The 17,809-nt window shown below is 39.9% G+C and overlaps 1 protein-coding gene across 1 annotated transcript in view; it reads right to left on the bottom strand.

Moving 5' to 3' along the window:
* Positions 1–919: 919 nt before the first annotated feature.
* Positions 920–17,809, bottom strand: part of LOC130581355 (transcription factor COE1) — a 91,822-nt gene continuing 74,932 nt past the window's right edge. The window contains exons 6-10 of the mRNA XM_057379411.1: positions 10,515–10,580; positions 9,749–9,926; positions 8,205–8,384; positions 5,902–6,096; positions 920–1,402 (exon numbers count right to left, since the gene is read on the bottom strand). Coding sequence (XP_057235394.1) covers positions 1,371–1,402; positions 5,902–6,096; positions 8,205–8,384; positions 9,749–9,926; positions 10,515–10,580 — 651 coding nt within the window. The 3' untranslated portion in view covers positions 920–1,370. The remainder of the gene's footprint in view (positions 1,403–5,901; positions 6,097–8,204; positions 8,385–9,748; positions 9,927–10,514; positions 10,581–17,809) is intronic.

Raw genomic sequence — 17,809 nt, 5'->3', positions numbered from 1 at the left:
TTTAAGAACACTTCCCAGATAATGATAGCAAAACTTTTTTTTTTTGTAAAACAGAAGCTATGGTTTTGATTTGAAACCTTCCTAAGAGCCCCACCCCGCCCCCAAACTCGTGTTTCACTACTCAAAAGARTTCCCTGTTGGTGGATGGAGCGTGGTACGAACTGGGAGGGTCGACTGATACAGGAWCGATGCCAGTGGGAGCCTGGGCTGGGAGAGATTTGGGTGGGGAGGGGGCAAACCACGGCTGAGGTTGTGCCCATCCTGCCCTGGSCAAAGCAGCAGGGCAGGGGCAGAGGGGTCACACTGAGCAGCCCCCCAGGGTGGCCCAGTTTGTGTCCCCCGTGCCCAACCCAAAGGGCACAGCTCAGCTGAGGCTGCGTTTGGGGACAGCCGCTCGTTTGGAGGGGTCTGGGATCTCACCCAAAAATAGGGGGCTGTGCTCACCTCCTCCTGCATGTCCAGCATTGCATCTACAGGCACTGGGTTTGCAGTTCCAGAGGAAACATTTGATATTTCCATCCTCACCTTCCCTTCTGCCAGCCTTTTGTCAAGAAAGGTTGGACCTTAAAGTCCCTTTCTAACTTATGGTGTTCAGTGATGAACTTTTCCTGTTGTATTATTTACACAATTTTTCAGCCTGATATTAAAGACAGAGGTTACTAATCCCACCCCTCRCCCTGCCATTATAATCCAAAAATATCAGCTTTCTAGGGAGTGATATCTATTTAATTAGGACATTAAAAATGYGTCATATTAGCAAGTCACCACTGGATAAGCAACATATATGAGCCGACCCTTAATTAAATGGCCATAATTCTCCTACGAAAAACTAACTGGCACTTCTATTCTGTCCCATACAGACTTGTATGTAAATGACACCACTTCATTTTYCTTTATACAGCTTTTTTTTWWWAAAAAAAWTCATAAATTAAAAATGTGGAGTTCCATCTCTAGTGTCCCTTGTGTCATTGTATGATTTATAAAAGACAAATGGTGTTGAGTTAAATCAAGCCTTTAAAAAAACCACAAAAAAACAGAAGGAAATAAAAGCAAGCCCCCACCCTCCCCCAAAAAAAACAAAAAAAAAAAAGTGGATTTTTTTTATCAACATACAATAAATATATCTCCCAGGTACTTGGGATGGACAACTTGAATCAACACCTCGCAATTGTGGATTGTTAATTTCAGTATTTGCAAGGATGGTGATTTTTTTTTTGTTTAAAAATCTGCAGTTATTGTAAGATCCCTCTTTATTTCTTTTTTATTTTTAAAAAGGCCTGAGTAAAAAGTTCCACTCTGGGACTTGTATCAGATTCTCTCTGAAGCAGAATTCAACCTCTTCATTAATAAAATTCTTCAAGGCAATTCTTTCACATGGGGGGAACAATCATGCCAGATATAGCTGTTGGAAGGAAAAAGAGGGAAGACAGAGAGGGAGAGAGAGAGAGAGAGGGAAAAAGTTAATTTTCTGCATTATCAAGCAACTTTTAAAATCCTCAGAGCTTTAGGCATTTACTAGCAACATACTCAGACGTACTTTGATTTAAATTTGTATATAAGTATCACTCATAAGAGACAACTATGTACACAGTAATCATGGGAAGTTTCCCTCTGACTGGAAATTGATTTAAATTGCAAGTGACTTGTTGAAACTATGGTTTTTCTTGTAGCAAAAGTGTCCCTTCCCCCTATTAATATCACACCCCAASTTATTTTTCTGGTTTTAGTTTCAAAATCTCAAAATGCTCAGGAGGCTTCAACTCAACCCAGCCATTGCCACATGTTCTATTTCTGTTTTAAAGGCAAAGCAGGACTTGCAGCACATCTGGGAAAACAGCTGGAATCCCACAGGCCACCACTGGCCCTGGAGGGGCGTYCCCTGCAGTGCCACCCTGGCACGGGTCATTCTCCTGTGCCAGTCCTTCTAAACTTATCCCTGGGACTTAGGGATGCATTTCCAGGTGTTCAGAAAAGGACTGAAACTCTCAAATCCAATTTTGAAATTGAAATACTTGCTTAACTTGTGGGTTAGCAGACCAGTTTCTTTCTCATTTCACTTGTAGCAGCCACCACCAACCACACTGAGTTGTAGGTGAATGTAAATTTAGGATGTTTTCTCTTTTGCTGGCTAAGTTGAATCATCAATATTTCTTTATTAAGCTTCCTAACCTCTCTTTCTGTGAAACCACCACCTCACTTAGGAGGGAGATATCTGTTAAAAGCCAACAGGTACAGTTTTGCACATAACTTGACCTCCAGCTGGATCTCCCTCTATTTACAGGGGACTCAAGGCAGATCAGACATCCCAAATGTCCAAGTGACACACCGTGAGCAGGCACATCATTACAGGGGCACCATGGAAGTTTATGATGGAAACTGTAAAAACAACRTGTCTCTAAAATGCCAGTTGGACAGTTATTTGTTGAGAGGTAAAAAACAGATTTGCCTTCAGGTCGGTGGCACTTCCCGGGCACATGATTTAAATGCTGGAGCTGCCTGCCATCCCAGACATCTGGACATGTAATTTCTTAAGGAAGAACTCAACCCCGTGACTGGTGCTGATTCATTGTGCTTTAATTACAGCTGCAATTATTTGATAAGAACAGAGCCAAAGTAAAAGACTCACAGATTTGGGGTTGGAGGGGGAGAGGAGGGAAATGTTTTCTCCACAAACACCACCATATGTGCAAGAATTACAAGTCTAATCAGCAAGGGGAGAACAGCTCGAGTAAACTGCGCTGATTAAATGAAATAAAATGAGAGGAGAGGAAGAGAATGCAAAACACATCCAGCATGTTTGCAACAGGCCACCCTCAGAGGGGGCACATSACAACAGCATTTCAATTATTGGGATTTATCAAGTGGGATCACTGTACTGATTGTGTCCCCCCACAAAAGGGGTCTTCAAGGAGCTGAGAACGAGGATAAAAGGGATAGAAAGGTTAGTTAAGTTGCTTTAAGCCCTACAGGAAGTGAGAAGCATAGAGGACACTTTAAGGTGTTGCTTTGCTTTAGAAAAAGTATCTTTCCTTCAGGAAATATCAAGATGCTATTCCAACAAAAAAAATTCTCTATCTGAAAGATTCATCAGAAATGAAGAAATGTCACCAATAACTGGTCAAGAATTGTGTCTYTTGGGACAGGACAGCTGTCTACCCTGGGTAGGAGCCCAAAAAAAAGGTGAGATAATTGCAATTCCTCTCTTCATGATTTAGACATTTCCCTGTGGTTACAGATCAGCCATGCACCTTTTGCTGCTGGAAACAAATGGCAAGAGGCAAGATCTTAGCTCATTTTTTCAAAGCATTATTGTTTTTGAAGAGCTCTGAAATTCTGAATTAAATTACAAGGCAAATGATATCTTTTCTGCCTAAAAGCTTTGATATTTCCATTCTTTCCAAGTCTTCATTTATATYGCTCCACTTTTATTCCATAAGTGCTACATCTAGTCATGCAAATTCTCTCAGCTGTAGCCTGTTATTGATCCTGAAAACAGAGATATCWGTGGGAAACAGTGAAGGTATGAGATCACACCACCTCCAAAAAGGGAGGGCAGAGAATAGAAAAGCCCCCACCAATGGCCTTTATTTCTTCTATCATATACTAATTTGTATTTGCTGCCAGCAAATTACTGAAATAATGTATTTGGGGTTTTACAAAATTGCATGGCAAAGAGAACAACAGATAAGCCTGGCTGCTGTTTTAGTGAGTTCTGCTGATATCTAAGCTACATAAGGAAAGCTTGATTGCTTTCTGATGTATCCAGAAGCCCAAGAGAGATAAGACAGCCTCCTTACACATGGTTGTTTATTTAAGCATTAAGGCACAACAGGCAGTGCATCTCGGAGTGATTATTCCAAGCCTCAGGTGGTGTCAGAAGGCACAGGACCAAAGGCTGTGTGCCTTTAACTCACCACGAAGTTCTGTGACGACCTAGAAATGAACCATCTCTTGGTGTCTCATTCCTATTATGAAAACTGAATTGCTAAATAAAAATTAGGGTAGCTGCTCAGATCTGTGTGGTTTCTGGGCATTACAGTTGTGACATAATGAGGAGGCGATCAGACAGCTCCACTTGTGTCCGGTGCTCTCAGCTCATCCTGGAATTGCTTTTCATAACCGAGTACACGGAATCTGAGAATTCTGTGTCTGGTGAAAGGAGAAACAGTGCCTGAAAAAGCTTTCTCCTGTTTTTCATTTTTTCTCTCCGCAACAGCAAGATGGGACAAGGTGAAGATAGGAAAAAACATTAACGTGTTCAAAAGCTTTTTTTTTTTTTAATTTCAGATGGAAAATATTTTTAGCTGTTGCTTTTAAAACTTGAAGCATGTCAGCACTGCCAATTCTTTTAAATGTTCAAAAATGAATCTCCTAAATGCTGTTGTTCACCTGAAAATTTTGTTTTGTTTTATTCCTGACACAGTTTGTATTTRTAACAAAGTCCTAACTGAAGGTACCCGAGTTCTGGTTACAATTTCCTAGTAAATTTAGTTTCTGCAGTTTCTGTGTGTGTGTGTGAGCACCTTGAAGGATTTCTCGTCCCAGTTCACCAGTGTAACATGCACTGAGGACAATGCTTTTCTTCAGGCACAATACATCGAAGCTTTTATGAATGAATCCATTCGTTTCTGCTTGCATATAGATTTTTTTTTTTTTTTTTTTGGCCATTCATGTTGCTATCAGCATTTTGTCTCAGCATTTTGTCTTCAAGCCCAGTGTTCCTCTTTGCAGAGGCTGAGGAGTGACACATGAACTCTGTGCAACCATCGTGCTCCGCACAGCTCCTTCTGACCCTGGCTTTAAAAAGGATGGATTTCATTTCCCACTCGATGCTCTTTGGATAATTCGCACAGGCTCATGGAAAGGAAAAAAATCCCAGGTCTGAGGGAAGCACAACCACGGAACCTTCCCCACCTCTGGCAGCTGGAGGCAGCTGCTGCATCTGCTTAAGGAAACCCCTGGATCTAAGCAAGCATGAAAACGCCTCTGTCAGCACAGTGATGTGCAGTGAGGGGATCACACGGGGAGCTTTAGGCACAGGCTTTACAACAGAATGAGCCAAACAATGAGATGGGCAGAGCTGGGCTTCGCAGCACCCTCACTTTGACAAGCTTTTGTCTGTCGCTGCCTCGCCCGCATCAGCGCTTCAAACGGATTGAGATCCTAATGCTGGARCCCTTGTAATGAGAGGGGAAGGGATGCAGAAAAGGAGCAGCCCCTTGATACCAACAGTTCAATAAGCTTTCCAAAAGGCCCTGCGCCATTTCTGGAATTAATTGGCACAGGAGGACATTAATCAGTGGAAACTAATGTTTGCCCCGGTGTGAGTTAAACTGGAAAACGCTGCTGTTGGTTTGTAATGCATCTCCTGTTTATGAAAGGGAAGGTTCGTGCCAAGCTCTGTAACGGTCTATTTGCTCTCAGTAGGATTTCTGCACAAGTGTACTATGACAAAGGACAAAAAGGAAGGGAAGATTGAGTGACGTACTTCAGGAGAAGGCCAGCCCCTGGAGAGACCCTGCAGTGGAGTACTTGCTAGAGTCCACAAAAGACTGGTCTGATAAAGGACGACAACAGGGAATAAGAGAGGAAAGAAAGAAAAAGGACGGTATTAGTAAGCTGAAATATTACTTGTTTTTATCAAAACAGTAGGTCTGTGCTTTAGAAGACACAGCCTCTCAATTCAGCAGTATTAGTTGAGTTAGAGACAGGGTGGTCACCAAACACCTACAGGGTACGAGGTGGGCTGGGGGTGGAGTCCAGTTACTCTTTACAGCAGGAAAATTTAGGACAGAGCCCACCAGGGATCCCCCACTGCCTTCTCTCCCCTGGGACAGCTGGGTGTTGCTTCGAGCCTGGCGAGGCTCCGTGAGCTCGTGGAGCAGCCTGGGTTGCACCTACCTTGCAGGCTATTGCCATTGGTGCTGGTGCAGGTGGGAGGGGGGGACGTTTGGGGTCTCACGACAGGCGCAAACGCACTCTTCTGCTTCACCGCTGAGACCATGTTGGCTGGTGAGAAGGAGAAAATCCCGGAGGAACTGCTACAGTTGGAGGGGAGGCTAGTGGAGGAGGCCATTGTCGGACTCGATGGCACAACTGGAGGAAAGAAAGACCCCCAAAAAGACATTGCTTAGAATTCAATCATAACAGGCTGCAGAAACAAGAGAATTCTTGGATGCTCACAGGTTTTTTTCAGGGCTGAACTGAGTGTTCGAAATGCAAATGTGCTACATGGGAAGCGTGTAATCTTTAAACACATTTATCCTTAAACCATTRTTTTACTATATAGTACAATAAATACCTTTTGTTCATGCATTTACCATCAAGCTTTTAAGTGAATTTCTTTTCATGAAAATAAAGCAAACTACTTTAATCTTCAGAAAGCACTTCCAATTTCCCTTCTTATCCAACAACAACAAAAATAAAGGACCAAAAGAGATATCCCATACTTTCATTCTTTGTCCTGTTTAGAAACTGCTTAGATACACAAGTGGGCTGTGAATAATTACATATTATAGAGTAAAATTCTGATCATCTGGGCTTTGAATTATTRTTTTATTTGCATTTATGTAGATAAAAATCACCCTATTTAAGTTCTTATTTGAGAATCTGATATCATATTTGTTAACACTGAGGAAATCAATTAATGGAAATTAAATGTTCAAAGTTTCACAGTGACAGATATAATCTTAGTCTGAAGTCACTCTGTGTCTGGAAGTACTTGCTAAGGGAGAGCAATCAAAGCACCTAAATTGAATTGCTACTATACAGCAATTAGTTTATTGATTTAATTAAGAATGCCACCTTTTAATTTTCAGGTCATGATTGAAGCATTTTCTGATTCAATGGATTAGGCATTAGCAGAATGACAGCTCTACCAAGAAAACCTCCCAAAATATAAATAGAATAGAGATTCAGGGCTGGGAAGTGAAGTGCTATTGTAAAGAGGACTTCGTTCATAAATATGAAATAATACACTGCTACAGTATTTTAAATGCATTACTGGCATCTGCTTCCAAAAGGAGATGTCTCATCAATCATGTTATATTATGAATTCAGAGTGTGCAGATTCTGTGACAGTAAATCCAACTTAATAAGTAAGGTACTTTGTAACATTACATGTTACATTATTATTAGCGTACAAAAATAATCACTGGTTAGCAATTCCCAGGTTATAAGTACTAGTTATGTGGGTAAATAATTTGCTCTAAATTTCCAGCAGATAAGAAGCCTTGGAGTTAATTATTTTATTCACAGTTCCCATCCCCTATTTGATTCTGATGCAATGCAAAATAATTCATTGCTGCTGTTACACCGTCAACTTCAGATTTGCTGTGCAGACCTTCAGAAGTCAGTTTGTCCTGCCCGTGCTACTGTCCCAGCCCATAAACCCATTTCTATGTCCAGACCTTCCATCCTGATTCTGCTGTCAGCTTTCTACAGATKTCAGTGAAATCCTTTATGCCTCATGAGCAGTGTCAGAGGAACTGGGCAGGTCCTGCTCATTTGATTTTCTCCTGTGGCCAGGGACTACTGAGCTGAGYGAGCAGCTGCAGAAGAGGTTCATAGGCCTTTGCCAATAGAAATCTATTTATATTTAAACAGCTTACTAAACCTTTAATATCAAAATGCAGAAAGTTAGTCCTACACATAAATATTTCCATGACTGGGAATGTAGACCGTAAGTTCTTYGTGCCATGGAATGTATGATTTGTATGACTTACATTTTTGTGGCATTCACTGTACATACATTAAAACACAAAATCTAAAAGCCTTTGTCACATTTTACTGACTCAGTGTAGTCAAAGTAATACTACTTTAAAAGCAAGTGGAATATAAAGAATCAAGCTTAGGCCCAGCAGTAATTCCTAATCTTTATAAAGGTTCTAAATGTATTATTTGTTCAGAAGTTGAGGACAGTGTTTCTTATTACAGAATATAAGGCAAGTTATGAAACTATCAGACTAAATAATGAGAGACATTATTCTTTGTAAGCTCTTATAAGACTCACAAATAAAAATAATAATAATTAATAATAATATTAAAACAGAGAATTTCTGGCAACACTGATGTCTTCAAAGTGCATCAAAGGTCAGCGCCTTTCAAGTACTCAAAACAGAAAATAAATACTGAGCCTCACGGAAAATCCGCTATCTCCTTCTAATGAAAATGTGCAAAATACATAAAAGACATAAAATACTCACTGGCATAGGGAGAATTGGCAGCAGATCCATTCAGAAAGGTTGGAGAACCGCCTAAATTTGACATTCCAGCATTGCCATAGCCATTCATGCTTGTTGTGACAGAGTTGTAGTTTGTCTGCTGCGGGGTGGTGCTTGGCACGTAGCCATGAGGTGACACACTGCTGGAGTTGCGAGTGAAACCTTGCATGGGGAGGGAACAGGCAGAAATCAGAATTAGCCCCACAAGGGTTCCCTACACAAACAGGAGATGAYGRCACMGAGGGGGAGCTCAGCCCAGCCAGGRAGCACAGGGAGGGACAGCACTGACCCCAGGACCACCCAAACTGGGAGCCCTCCCTGCTGGAGGCAGCACAAAGCTGGAGGAGAGAGGCTGGAGCCTCCAGAGCTCCCCAGGCAACCCATGCCCTGCAGCAAAGATCACCAGGGTGTCAGAGGAACACTCGCTCTGAAAGRGCTGCTTGTAGGAACCGCAGTAAACATGACCTACATTAACAAAGTGAGGAGCCCAGACCCACTCAAGGTATGTTAGAAACACGTGGCTGTTGTTAACTCTTTTCTGATGTCACTGTCATTTAACACAACTCAGATGCTCACTGCACACYTCAGGAAATGCAGAGTGTTTTGTCTTTTTGCCTTGGTCTGATCATTGTGTCGGTTGGAAATGAGCGTCAAATTTGACAGCAAGTTAAAATTTGAATCTCTGCCTAACTCTGGAAATGACATTTTAGAAAATTCACATCCAAATATTCATAAAGGAAGATATGTTTCTAGAAGCACAGAAATACAAAATGGGGGTTTTTTCCTAAAAATAATTTTGTACTWTTTTAGTGTAATGCAAAATATTTTTGTCTACTCTTCTAGAAAACAGCCTYGTACTAACACTTTCTCATTAAAGTATTTTTAAATTGTATAATATACAGAGCTGAACAAAGGAGAAGGCATAATGCAAAGGGCTTTTAGAAAAATGTTCTTCACCTATTTTTTATCTTTAAACTGTGGGAATTAAACCAATACTGATTTTATTCAAAGTGCAAAACACTGTATTTTAAAAATTAGACAAAGTCTGAAAATGTCTTTGTAAGTACTTCTATTCTTTGCTAGATATAAAATTTATGAAAGTCTCAAACTCTGAAAAATGCACAGAGCAAATGCTCTGTCTCTTGCCAAACAAACCCAAATCAAATAGACAAACACTCAAGAGATAATTTCATGTTATAAAGAAGTGCTACATGAGGCCCAGACTGAGAGATCATCCATGTTCAGGGAAATATATAAGCAAGTACTTAACATTAAGTACATGCTGAAGCTGATTAAAATTAGTGGGATTTAAACACAAATACAAGTATTACTCTGGGCAGAATAAAAAGCTATTTAGAGATACTCAGAAGTGCTTTTCCCAAGTTAGGGCAGCCCATCCTGTGTCATTCCAAGGATCTGGGATGAGCTGCCCAGMCCTGCTCCAGCCCTGAGCCATCCCTCTGCACGTCCCCCTGACTTTTATCAGAAAAGATCCAGACAGAGAGGAAGATGAGTCTTCTCCTGACCCTGGTTGGTGGCTTGGGAGGCTTCGGAGACATTGACAGCCAGCTGGCCACTAAAGGAGTTCACTCCCATCATTCCCGCGTGGACGGAGGTGTTAGCGAGGGCGGGGAGCTGGTTGTGGTTGCGGGGGACACTGTAGAGCGCTTCGGCAATGTCTGCAGCTCTTTTCAGGATTATTTCCTGCAAGATAAGAAGGAAAAAAAAAGCCAGAAGAGTTACCAATGAGACTCTGACAAACTTCTTCGTACAGACTCAAATGAAATAGTTCCCTGTCCAAAGGCTAAAAGTAGATGYTTTTCTTTCTAAACCAGCTGGCTGACTGAGAGCTAATGCTCACAGGATCTGCTGCCTTCCTGATAAATCCTGACATCTGTGCTAAGAGAGTCGGAAGTCTCATTCCCAGCGGCCACACTCTGTATAAAAAGACCAACTGGAAGGATGGGGCTGGAGCCTGGGCTTGSTCCACCTTAGAGTTCTCTTTAGGGGAAGTTGGAAAAATCACTGGTGGCAAAACATAATGCAGTACATTGCCCATATTRTATAGGAACTGGTGAAAGTGGGAAAACGGCTCCGTGGTGCTTTTACAAACACTAAACTCAMCCCCTTTAAAGAAGAAAACAAGCAAACTAAACCCCACTCCAGATATGACATTACCCTCTACATTTATTCTTGTCTCCCACTGTAGTATCATATCCCTTTAGCCCCTGCTTTATCTATACATCTAAGAAATAGCCATRTTATAGAAATACTGAAGTAGAATGCATTTACCTGGTTATTATGTGGCATACCATAGAGTGCTTCTACTAAATCAGCAGCCCTCTTAAGTATTACTTCCTGTCAATATAAAAACAGAAGCATTCTACTGAGTTCAATAAACTCCTCGTGGAGAAAACAAATATTAGAATCTTTTATTCTCTTCTATTAGGTGCACCGTTTTGTAGTGGTTTTTTTTCTTTTTTTTTTTTTTTCTCCCACCAGGTAAACCTTAATTGTAACAACTCTCAGCAACTGCTGAATGGTGTTAAATCACTGGTTCATCCTATTCACACACACGCTTAATCAAGTCAAAAGGTGAGAATCATTGGTGCTGCAAAATAAAATACATCACTCAATTGTCTCTACCATCTGCACTATAAACCACTCATGGGTTTATTGCAGAATACAATCCCGAGGTCATTTACTAGATTACTGCAATCAATGTCATTCAGAGCATGTTATGAATCCCTTCAATGTGTTTATTTTATTCTTAATTGCATGCTGCAGGAATTGTGACCTTACCCAGCGGGCCACATTCTGAGGATACCCAATCCCTCCTGTGCTCCTGGTATTGTAACCCTTTGGCTTCTTCRGTTTGTGTCCTGGTATGAGGGGTGAGGGCAGGATCCATGAACATGAAATGATGCCCAAGAGGAAATCACATGCAGTGTGTGAGGGGATGACCCAGGACCAGGCACAGTTTCCTGGAAAAATTCCCTGCATGGACAGCTGACTTTAAAACAGTCTGGGATTTAGTTCTCCATTTTGGTCATTTTCCCCCCTCCATTTTCTTATTTTTTCCTTTTCATTTAATATTTCTTAGGGTATTTTCTACTTTCATTCAAGTAACAATAGCATTTCCCATGTTCTTACAATTTACAACCTCCTGATGATAATCCTGATAGAAAATATAAAAATGCATAGCAGAATTAACCCAGAAGAATTCTGTTCCTTTTATTTCAAGGCATCTTTCAAAGCAGATTCCCAAATGCCYGATCAAACCCGGTCAAGAACATCCTTTGAGTAAAACAATGTATTTTTGTAGTTCCCAGCCCCTAAGTACTGCTCTAATATTCTAACATGACGCTCTTCACCGTGGCACATTTCTGCAGGTAGCTTACAAAAATAGTACCAGTTCTAAGGATTTTACGGTTTTCTACAAAGTTAAACTTTTAAACTTAAAATATTTTACACAAAAGCCWTATTTTATACCAAAAAGAAACAGTAATGCTCAATTTTCATATACTGTAGACTCTGATCAGAAAATAGAGATATAATTGCGTTCATTTTGCTGTCACCATAACCTCTTCAAAAATCCTTGAACAACTCTTCAAATGACAAGCTTTTAGATGCATATTAGCATTTTTTTCAATTTTAAATTCTCTATAATRTAAGATAAAATAGTTGTCATACTGCAGTAACTACTTATGACATATATAATGTCCTAAATTCAAAAATGAGATGGAGGATTTTTGTTCTCCCAGTAAACATTTAGGCTTGCCTTCTGCTGCACACACCCCTGTCTCAGAACACACATTTAAATTATTTTCCACATATGAAGTGAGATGCAATACATAATTGATGGGTTTTTAAATCACTACATTTGAAACAGATTCTGAGGAGTTAAGTTGCTACAGCCTTTTTCTGTTGGTGGGGTTTGTTTGCTTTGTTTGTTTGCTTGATTTTTAAGATTGGGGTGGGTTTTCTGCAGCAATTCTTGGTTTGGGGTGTTTTTTTTTTTGTTTTTTTGGCCATAGCAGTGAGCAGTATAATCACAGACACAAACAGCATCCAGGTTCAAATAATCCTTGTTCATCACAACACTGAATTGCCCTTTTTGCCTCATACTGAAGATACAAACCAGAGAAGAACAGAGACGTTACTGAAAAAATGTTCTCTTTTTCAAGCCATGATTTTAGATGGAAAATTACAGCACAGGTGCTTGACTTTGCAAACTAGGATTTATTTCACTTCAGTAGAAATTGTTTGCAGTATATATTTCACTGATGGAAAATTAGAATGTGATACAGAGCCCACAAACTGCTCTGGTATATTGTTAACCTAAGCTGTCATTATGCCAAATTACTAAAAAAAGAAAGTTTAAATAGTCATTTCTGCTCTACCTGACTAATCATAGTTATTTATATAATGCTGAGCTAAAAACCTGAGAGTGCATCTAAAAAGAGATTGAAAACCGTGTTAAAAAATGAGGTAATTACATAGAATCTTACAGCTGCTCTACCTAATATCAAATATATTTCAGTTCTCAAACACTGGAAGTTCTCTGATGCCATATCATATTGCATGTAAATAAAACTAATTGTCGTGATGGTTTATTGAAACATTCTTGACAAGTACCGTTCAATTTTCTTTGCTACTCAATGGCTATATTTTTTTCCAACATTTTCAGAGTCTGTAAATTTGAGTCCTATACTTTCTCTAACAATATTTTTACACAATAAAAGCATTTCTTGTTTATGACATTTTCAGATCACACAAAGTACATGTTACACAAAAAAACCCTCTCCTGTGTCAAATAGTGGTATCTTCGATTCCAGAGCTGACGGTGCTTCTTATAGACACAAACCAGCTTTAAAAATACACAATAAAATGCTGCTACAGACAGGCTCAAGATATTAACTTCTTGTTTTCTGAATGTCTCCAACCCTTTGCAGCTCTGCCTAAATTACAAATAGGAGCTGCTCCACATACAAAGGAGCCCCCAAAGTCCTCTATAAGTTAGAGCAGCAGACCTTGCAAGGTGCTTGGATTGCAGTGACCAGAAAATTGTTCTCACCTCCATGTCATTACGCTCACAGTGAAGCAGCCCCCGAGCATGTTTGTGTTCGGGATCTAATATATTGCCTTTCAATCAGAGCTGAGAGCCACTGAACACATAGACAGAACATGACGAGCAGGTCAGGAAAGCAATAAAGATTTTACAGAGCTGTCCAAGGTGCTAAATTTACTCAATAATGGGTTTGGCACCATAGTGTTAACCTCTCATTTACTACCAGTTTGAGGGACTAAATTGAAGTAGCTGACTTCATTTACCTTGAAATGTATATTTTATGACATTATGTAAGTAGATTGAAAGGGCACTGCAGTTTTAACAATTTAAAGGCTAGAGCATGTTTAAGATGAAGCTTGAATATTTATCGTATATTGCACTTAAACTATATTGTATATTAAAATGCATTGATTAAATTTGTAAAAAGTATTATAAAAAAGGACAGCTAGTATAAAAGATCTATGTCTTTTAAAATCCAGTTGATACTGCACGTTACCACTGCAATGGTAACAGATAAACAGATAGAGGGGTGGACAGAGCAAAAAGTGAGTGAAACTCACATTCTATAAAAGAAATCTCTGCATAAGCTYAAGGTCTGTTATTCCAGATATTCTTTTGTTCACAGAAATTTTTCTTTGCCTTCGTCTCAGAAGCCTGGATTTTCATAGCAGTAAGTGGGCATCGTGTAAGGTCCTTCCAATTGAATATGCAAGTGGAAATATTTCCTGAGAGAGACAGAGTTTGACTAAAGCTAATATCTAATTTATGGGGGCATTTGTCAAGGAAGATCCACTTTTCTATTAATGCTAGAAGTCTGACAGCATTTGGGTTAGAATAAAAGACTTAGCAGCATTTAGCTAAAGTGAGGGTCTTCTTGTTTTGCATTTTGTTTCAAATGACCATAATTTTATTTCTATAAAAACAATGATTAAGCAAATATTGAGAAAAGGAAAGATTAATTTAGTAATTAAACATGTTACATGAAAACCCTGCACTTCACGAAGCTACACACCAAAAATCCAGAGTCCATTTTTACTCCAAACTGAAGTGGATTTTCTACTGAGGTATTTTTACTTTTTAGATTTTTGAAAGAGGCACACAGTTAAATATTTTGATCAAGTTTTCTTCTTGAAGATACTAAGGCATGTCTACATACACAAAAGAGGGGGTGAGTAGTAAAGTCTACTGTGACTTTGTATATCCCAAAGCTACTGTAGAAAAGATACAATAAATCATACTGGAATAACTGTGCTTTTGAAGCACAAAGACTGAAATTCAAACTGAATCCACTTCTGTCTGAATGTACCTCGAACACTACAGCACCTCTGCATGTTTTGTTGGAGGCCTGCATTCCCTTCAGAAGGAATTCATTAAGAACATGAAACTTGCATTTCAAGTTTTATCATGATGAAAACATTTTGCGTCAAGATTTATCATGACAAACGCATTTTATGTTAGCTTTAAAAGAGGTGGGATATTTCTTCTAGTAACATSTGCTTATTTTTTATTCAGAAACTCGTGAAAAAAAAATCCACTCTGTGTCCCAAAAGGGCTGTGAGCCTGGTGAGATAAAGGGTATCTAGAGTTACACTGAGTTGTTTGGCTTAAGTAACTAAATTAGATAATGTTCAAGGTACTTGTTAAATCGAAATGAATTTTGTCAAGAAGAAGCTGACCACAATATATAACACTCATCAGCCACATATTGTATTATTGAGACCACCACAGGATTTATGAACTCGTGGAGGGCGTGAGGGGGAAGCTGTTCCAGCATCCTCGGAGGCATTTATCTTATGTGTTGTCTGGATATCATATCACCTTCTAATGCTCTTTAGCATTGTAATACCAGAGAGAGCTCATTCATCTTCTGAGAGGGTACTTAGGGATGATGATGTCATTCATACTTCCTTGACTCTCATGTCTGACCTCCTGCCTCTGCCTTCTAACTTCCTACTCTCATGGCTACTTGCAAGAAAAAAACTCCTCTGCAGACTCAAAATGCTCAGCATCAGGCTCCAGTTCACTCCTTCACTTTGGAAAGGTCACCAAGGTTTGGAAATTTTGAGTCAAAATCACAATAATTTGCGCTCAAACTTTCCCTTTGATTTTCAATTGGGGAAACTTTAAATGTGACAGTTAAATTAGAAGTTAACTTACATTTGAAATTTGTGTATGCATTATATTTTAAAGGCTAAAATTGTGAACACCTYATTCAGATGTAAAGGCAAAACGAAGAGAGATATACAGAAGGATGCCAAGGATCTAAAATGCCAGTCACTGATCTTGGTACACAAGAGCTTCAGCCCGTCCACACCCTCCCATCTCTCCACATCAACACTGCATTATTGTATMATTTTCAGCAATTATAGCTTTATAAAGACTCATAAAAGCCATTCAAAATGTAAAGATCCTCCATTTACTGTAAAACAGAGGGAACTGTGCCAGCCTAATGGGAAGTATAAAACAACAGGGCCATTTCTCTAAAAAGGTATTTGTACTCACACAGAGCTGAAAACTTCTCCACAAACAAACAACTGAATGGTTTCACATATTCTGCTTGAATCACACCAAAGTGAACACCACAGAGGTACCACAGTGACAGGAAGGCAAAATGGGAGAGAAAGACAACATGCCTCACTTGAGGGGCAAAAAAAAAGCTTTAGGTTATCACTGCCTGTAGGAGGGAAAASCATTGAATTCCTGCCCCTGAATTTCAATGGCACCTTCCAGAAAACAAGCCTACAGTGGGAGCTAGAACCTTGGTCTTGCCAAGRCACTGTAGTCTCATCAGCCTCCACCCAAACTGGAAATCACAGCCTAAATGCACAGCACTAAAAACAGTCATGCATAACCTTACCACCTGCTCCACRATGAGCCAAGCTTATAAATAAAATATAGGAAGCCTCTATGAGGCAGCAGAAAGAACAAACACCSAAGTGCAAATGGGAGCAGGCATTTAGCCATAAACATTGAGAATCGATGATTAAAGCTCCTCTTAACCACAAAGGTGATAAATGCATTGAGGGAAAATACACCCTGTCCAAAACAGTCTCCTTTGCAAATACTGCTGACAGAAGAAGGAGCAGAATTATGATGATCACCTGCAAGTCTGTCCTTGCAAGTCTCCCATCTTACACCTATTAACCTCCTGTTAATATGATGTAGTTAGACACTGAAAAAAAGTATCAGCCTCCTTTTTTAATCCACACCACTCATGCTGGTGGTCTCCATTCCCATAAATGATGGGCACATAACCACAAAGAATTAGGAGCTGGCACAGATGTGCTTCATCTAGATACAGGGCAGCATGGAATAAACCACCATTAATATTATTGGTTTGGAATAACTCTGAATAAACTGCCATTTGAGAGGCTGAATGCTCCCACCATATTACCATCAACTGRAGCATCTGGCAAGTCATTTSGAGGGTTTKGTTGYTAAAAGCTCTRGACTTCTCAGCTAATRTTGGGTCTCTRAGCAAAGGGAGAAGAGTACATATTATATCCCTACAAATCCCTATATCCCTACTACGTACCCACCCAATCCCTACAAATCACTCACACATGAGAGCAGATATTCAGGACTAAATTCACCTCCTTTAGGGACTTTGGGCACAACGGTGATGACATGACTCACATGCAGATCCCTCTGACTCGTAGAACTTTGCTTCTCATAAGGATATTTATGGTATGTGCTGCCCCCAACCCCTCAGTTTACCAGAAAAAGCATTTACAGCCACCTGCAGGAACCCTTCAGAGCTGTCAAATTTTACCTCATGAGGCCAACCCAGCTTTCATGCACCCAGTGCAGGGCTGGTKGATGTGACTGCACTGTACCCTTATGTGTGTCCATACCCTACAGCACATCAGCTGAGAGCTGCCGGGTCTCAGTCGCATTTGGGACCTACAAACACATCCCATCATGATCCCACACTGTGACAATCCTCTGGCATCTCCTACAGCAYTTCCCACAGATCATCCTGCAGGCTCACTCTGTGAGGGTTTAATGACAGATCCCCTGGTCTGAAACAGCGAGATCAGGAGAGGAAACACATTTTCCAGTTGTACAAAAAGCTGAAGGATTTGTAGCAGGTAAAGACCAGTTCTCCTGAATACATATCTTTTATGCCATCCCATCTTTCGTGCTATGATCAGTTTGTTATATCCAGTGAATCACCAGAGGACAATCTAATTAGACACAAACTAGAGCTAGGTAAGTACACATCATTCAATGACTAAAAAAATCCTTCACCAGTTTCCTTTACAAAAATTCCTCCATCCCACCAGGTTACAGTGACTCACACTATTCCCATCTATCTGGGCTACAAAAGAATTATTTCTGATTTATCCATATGAGCAAATAAATGACAACATTAGACTATTTTCTTCTATCTGACTTCAAAAGTTTGTTACAATGACCTAAAAGCACATTTCTCTCTCTACATTTTCTTCAAGTGCCTCCACTACCCTCAGCCCCATGGCAATCAACCTCAGCATTTATTTTTTTTTTTTTTTTT

This window comes from Malurus melanocephalus, unplaced genomic scaffold (assembly GCF_030028575.1).
Source record: "Malurus melanocephalus ecotype Western Australia unplaced genomic scaffold, MMel_1.1 scaffold_404, whole genome shotgun sequence".
NCBI classification, from domain to species: Eukaryota; Metazoa; Chordata; class Aves; order Passeriformes; family Maluridae; genus Malurus; species Malurus melanocephalus.
This window is presented reverse-complemented; position numbering and strand designations above follow the sequence as displayed.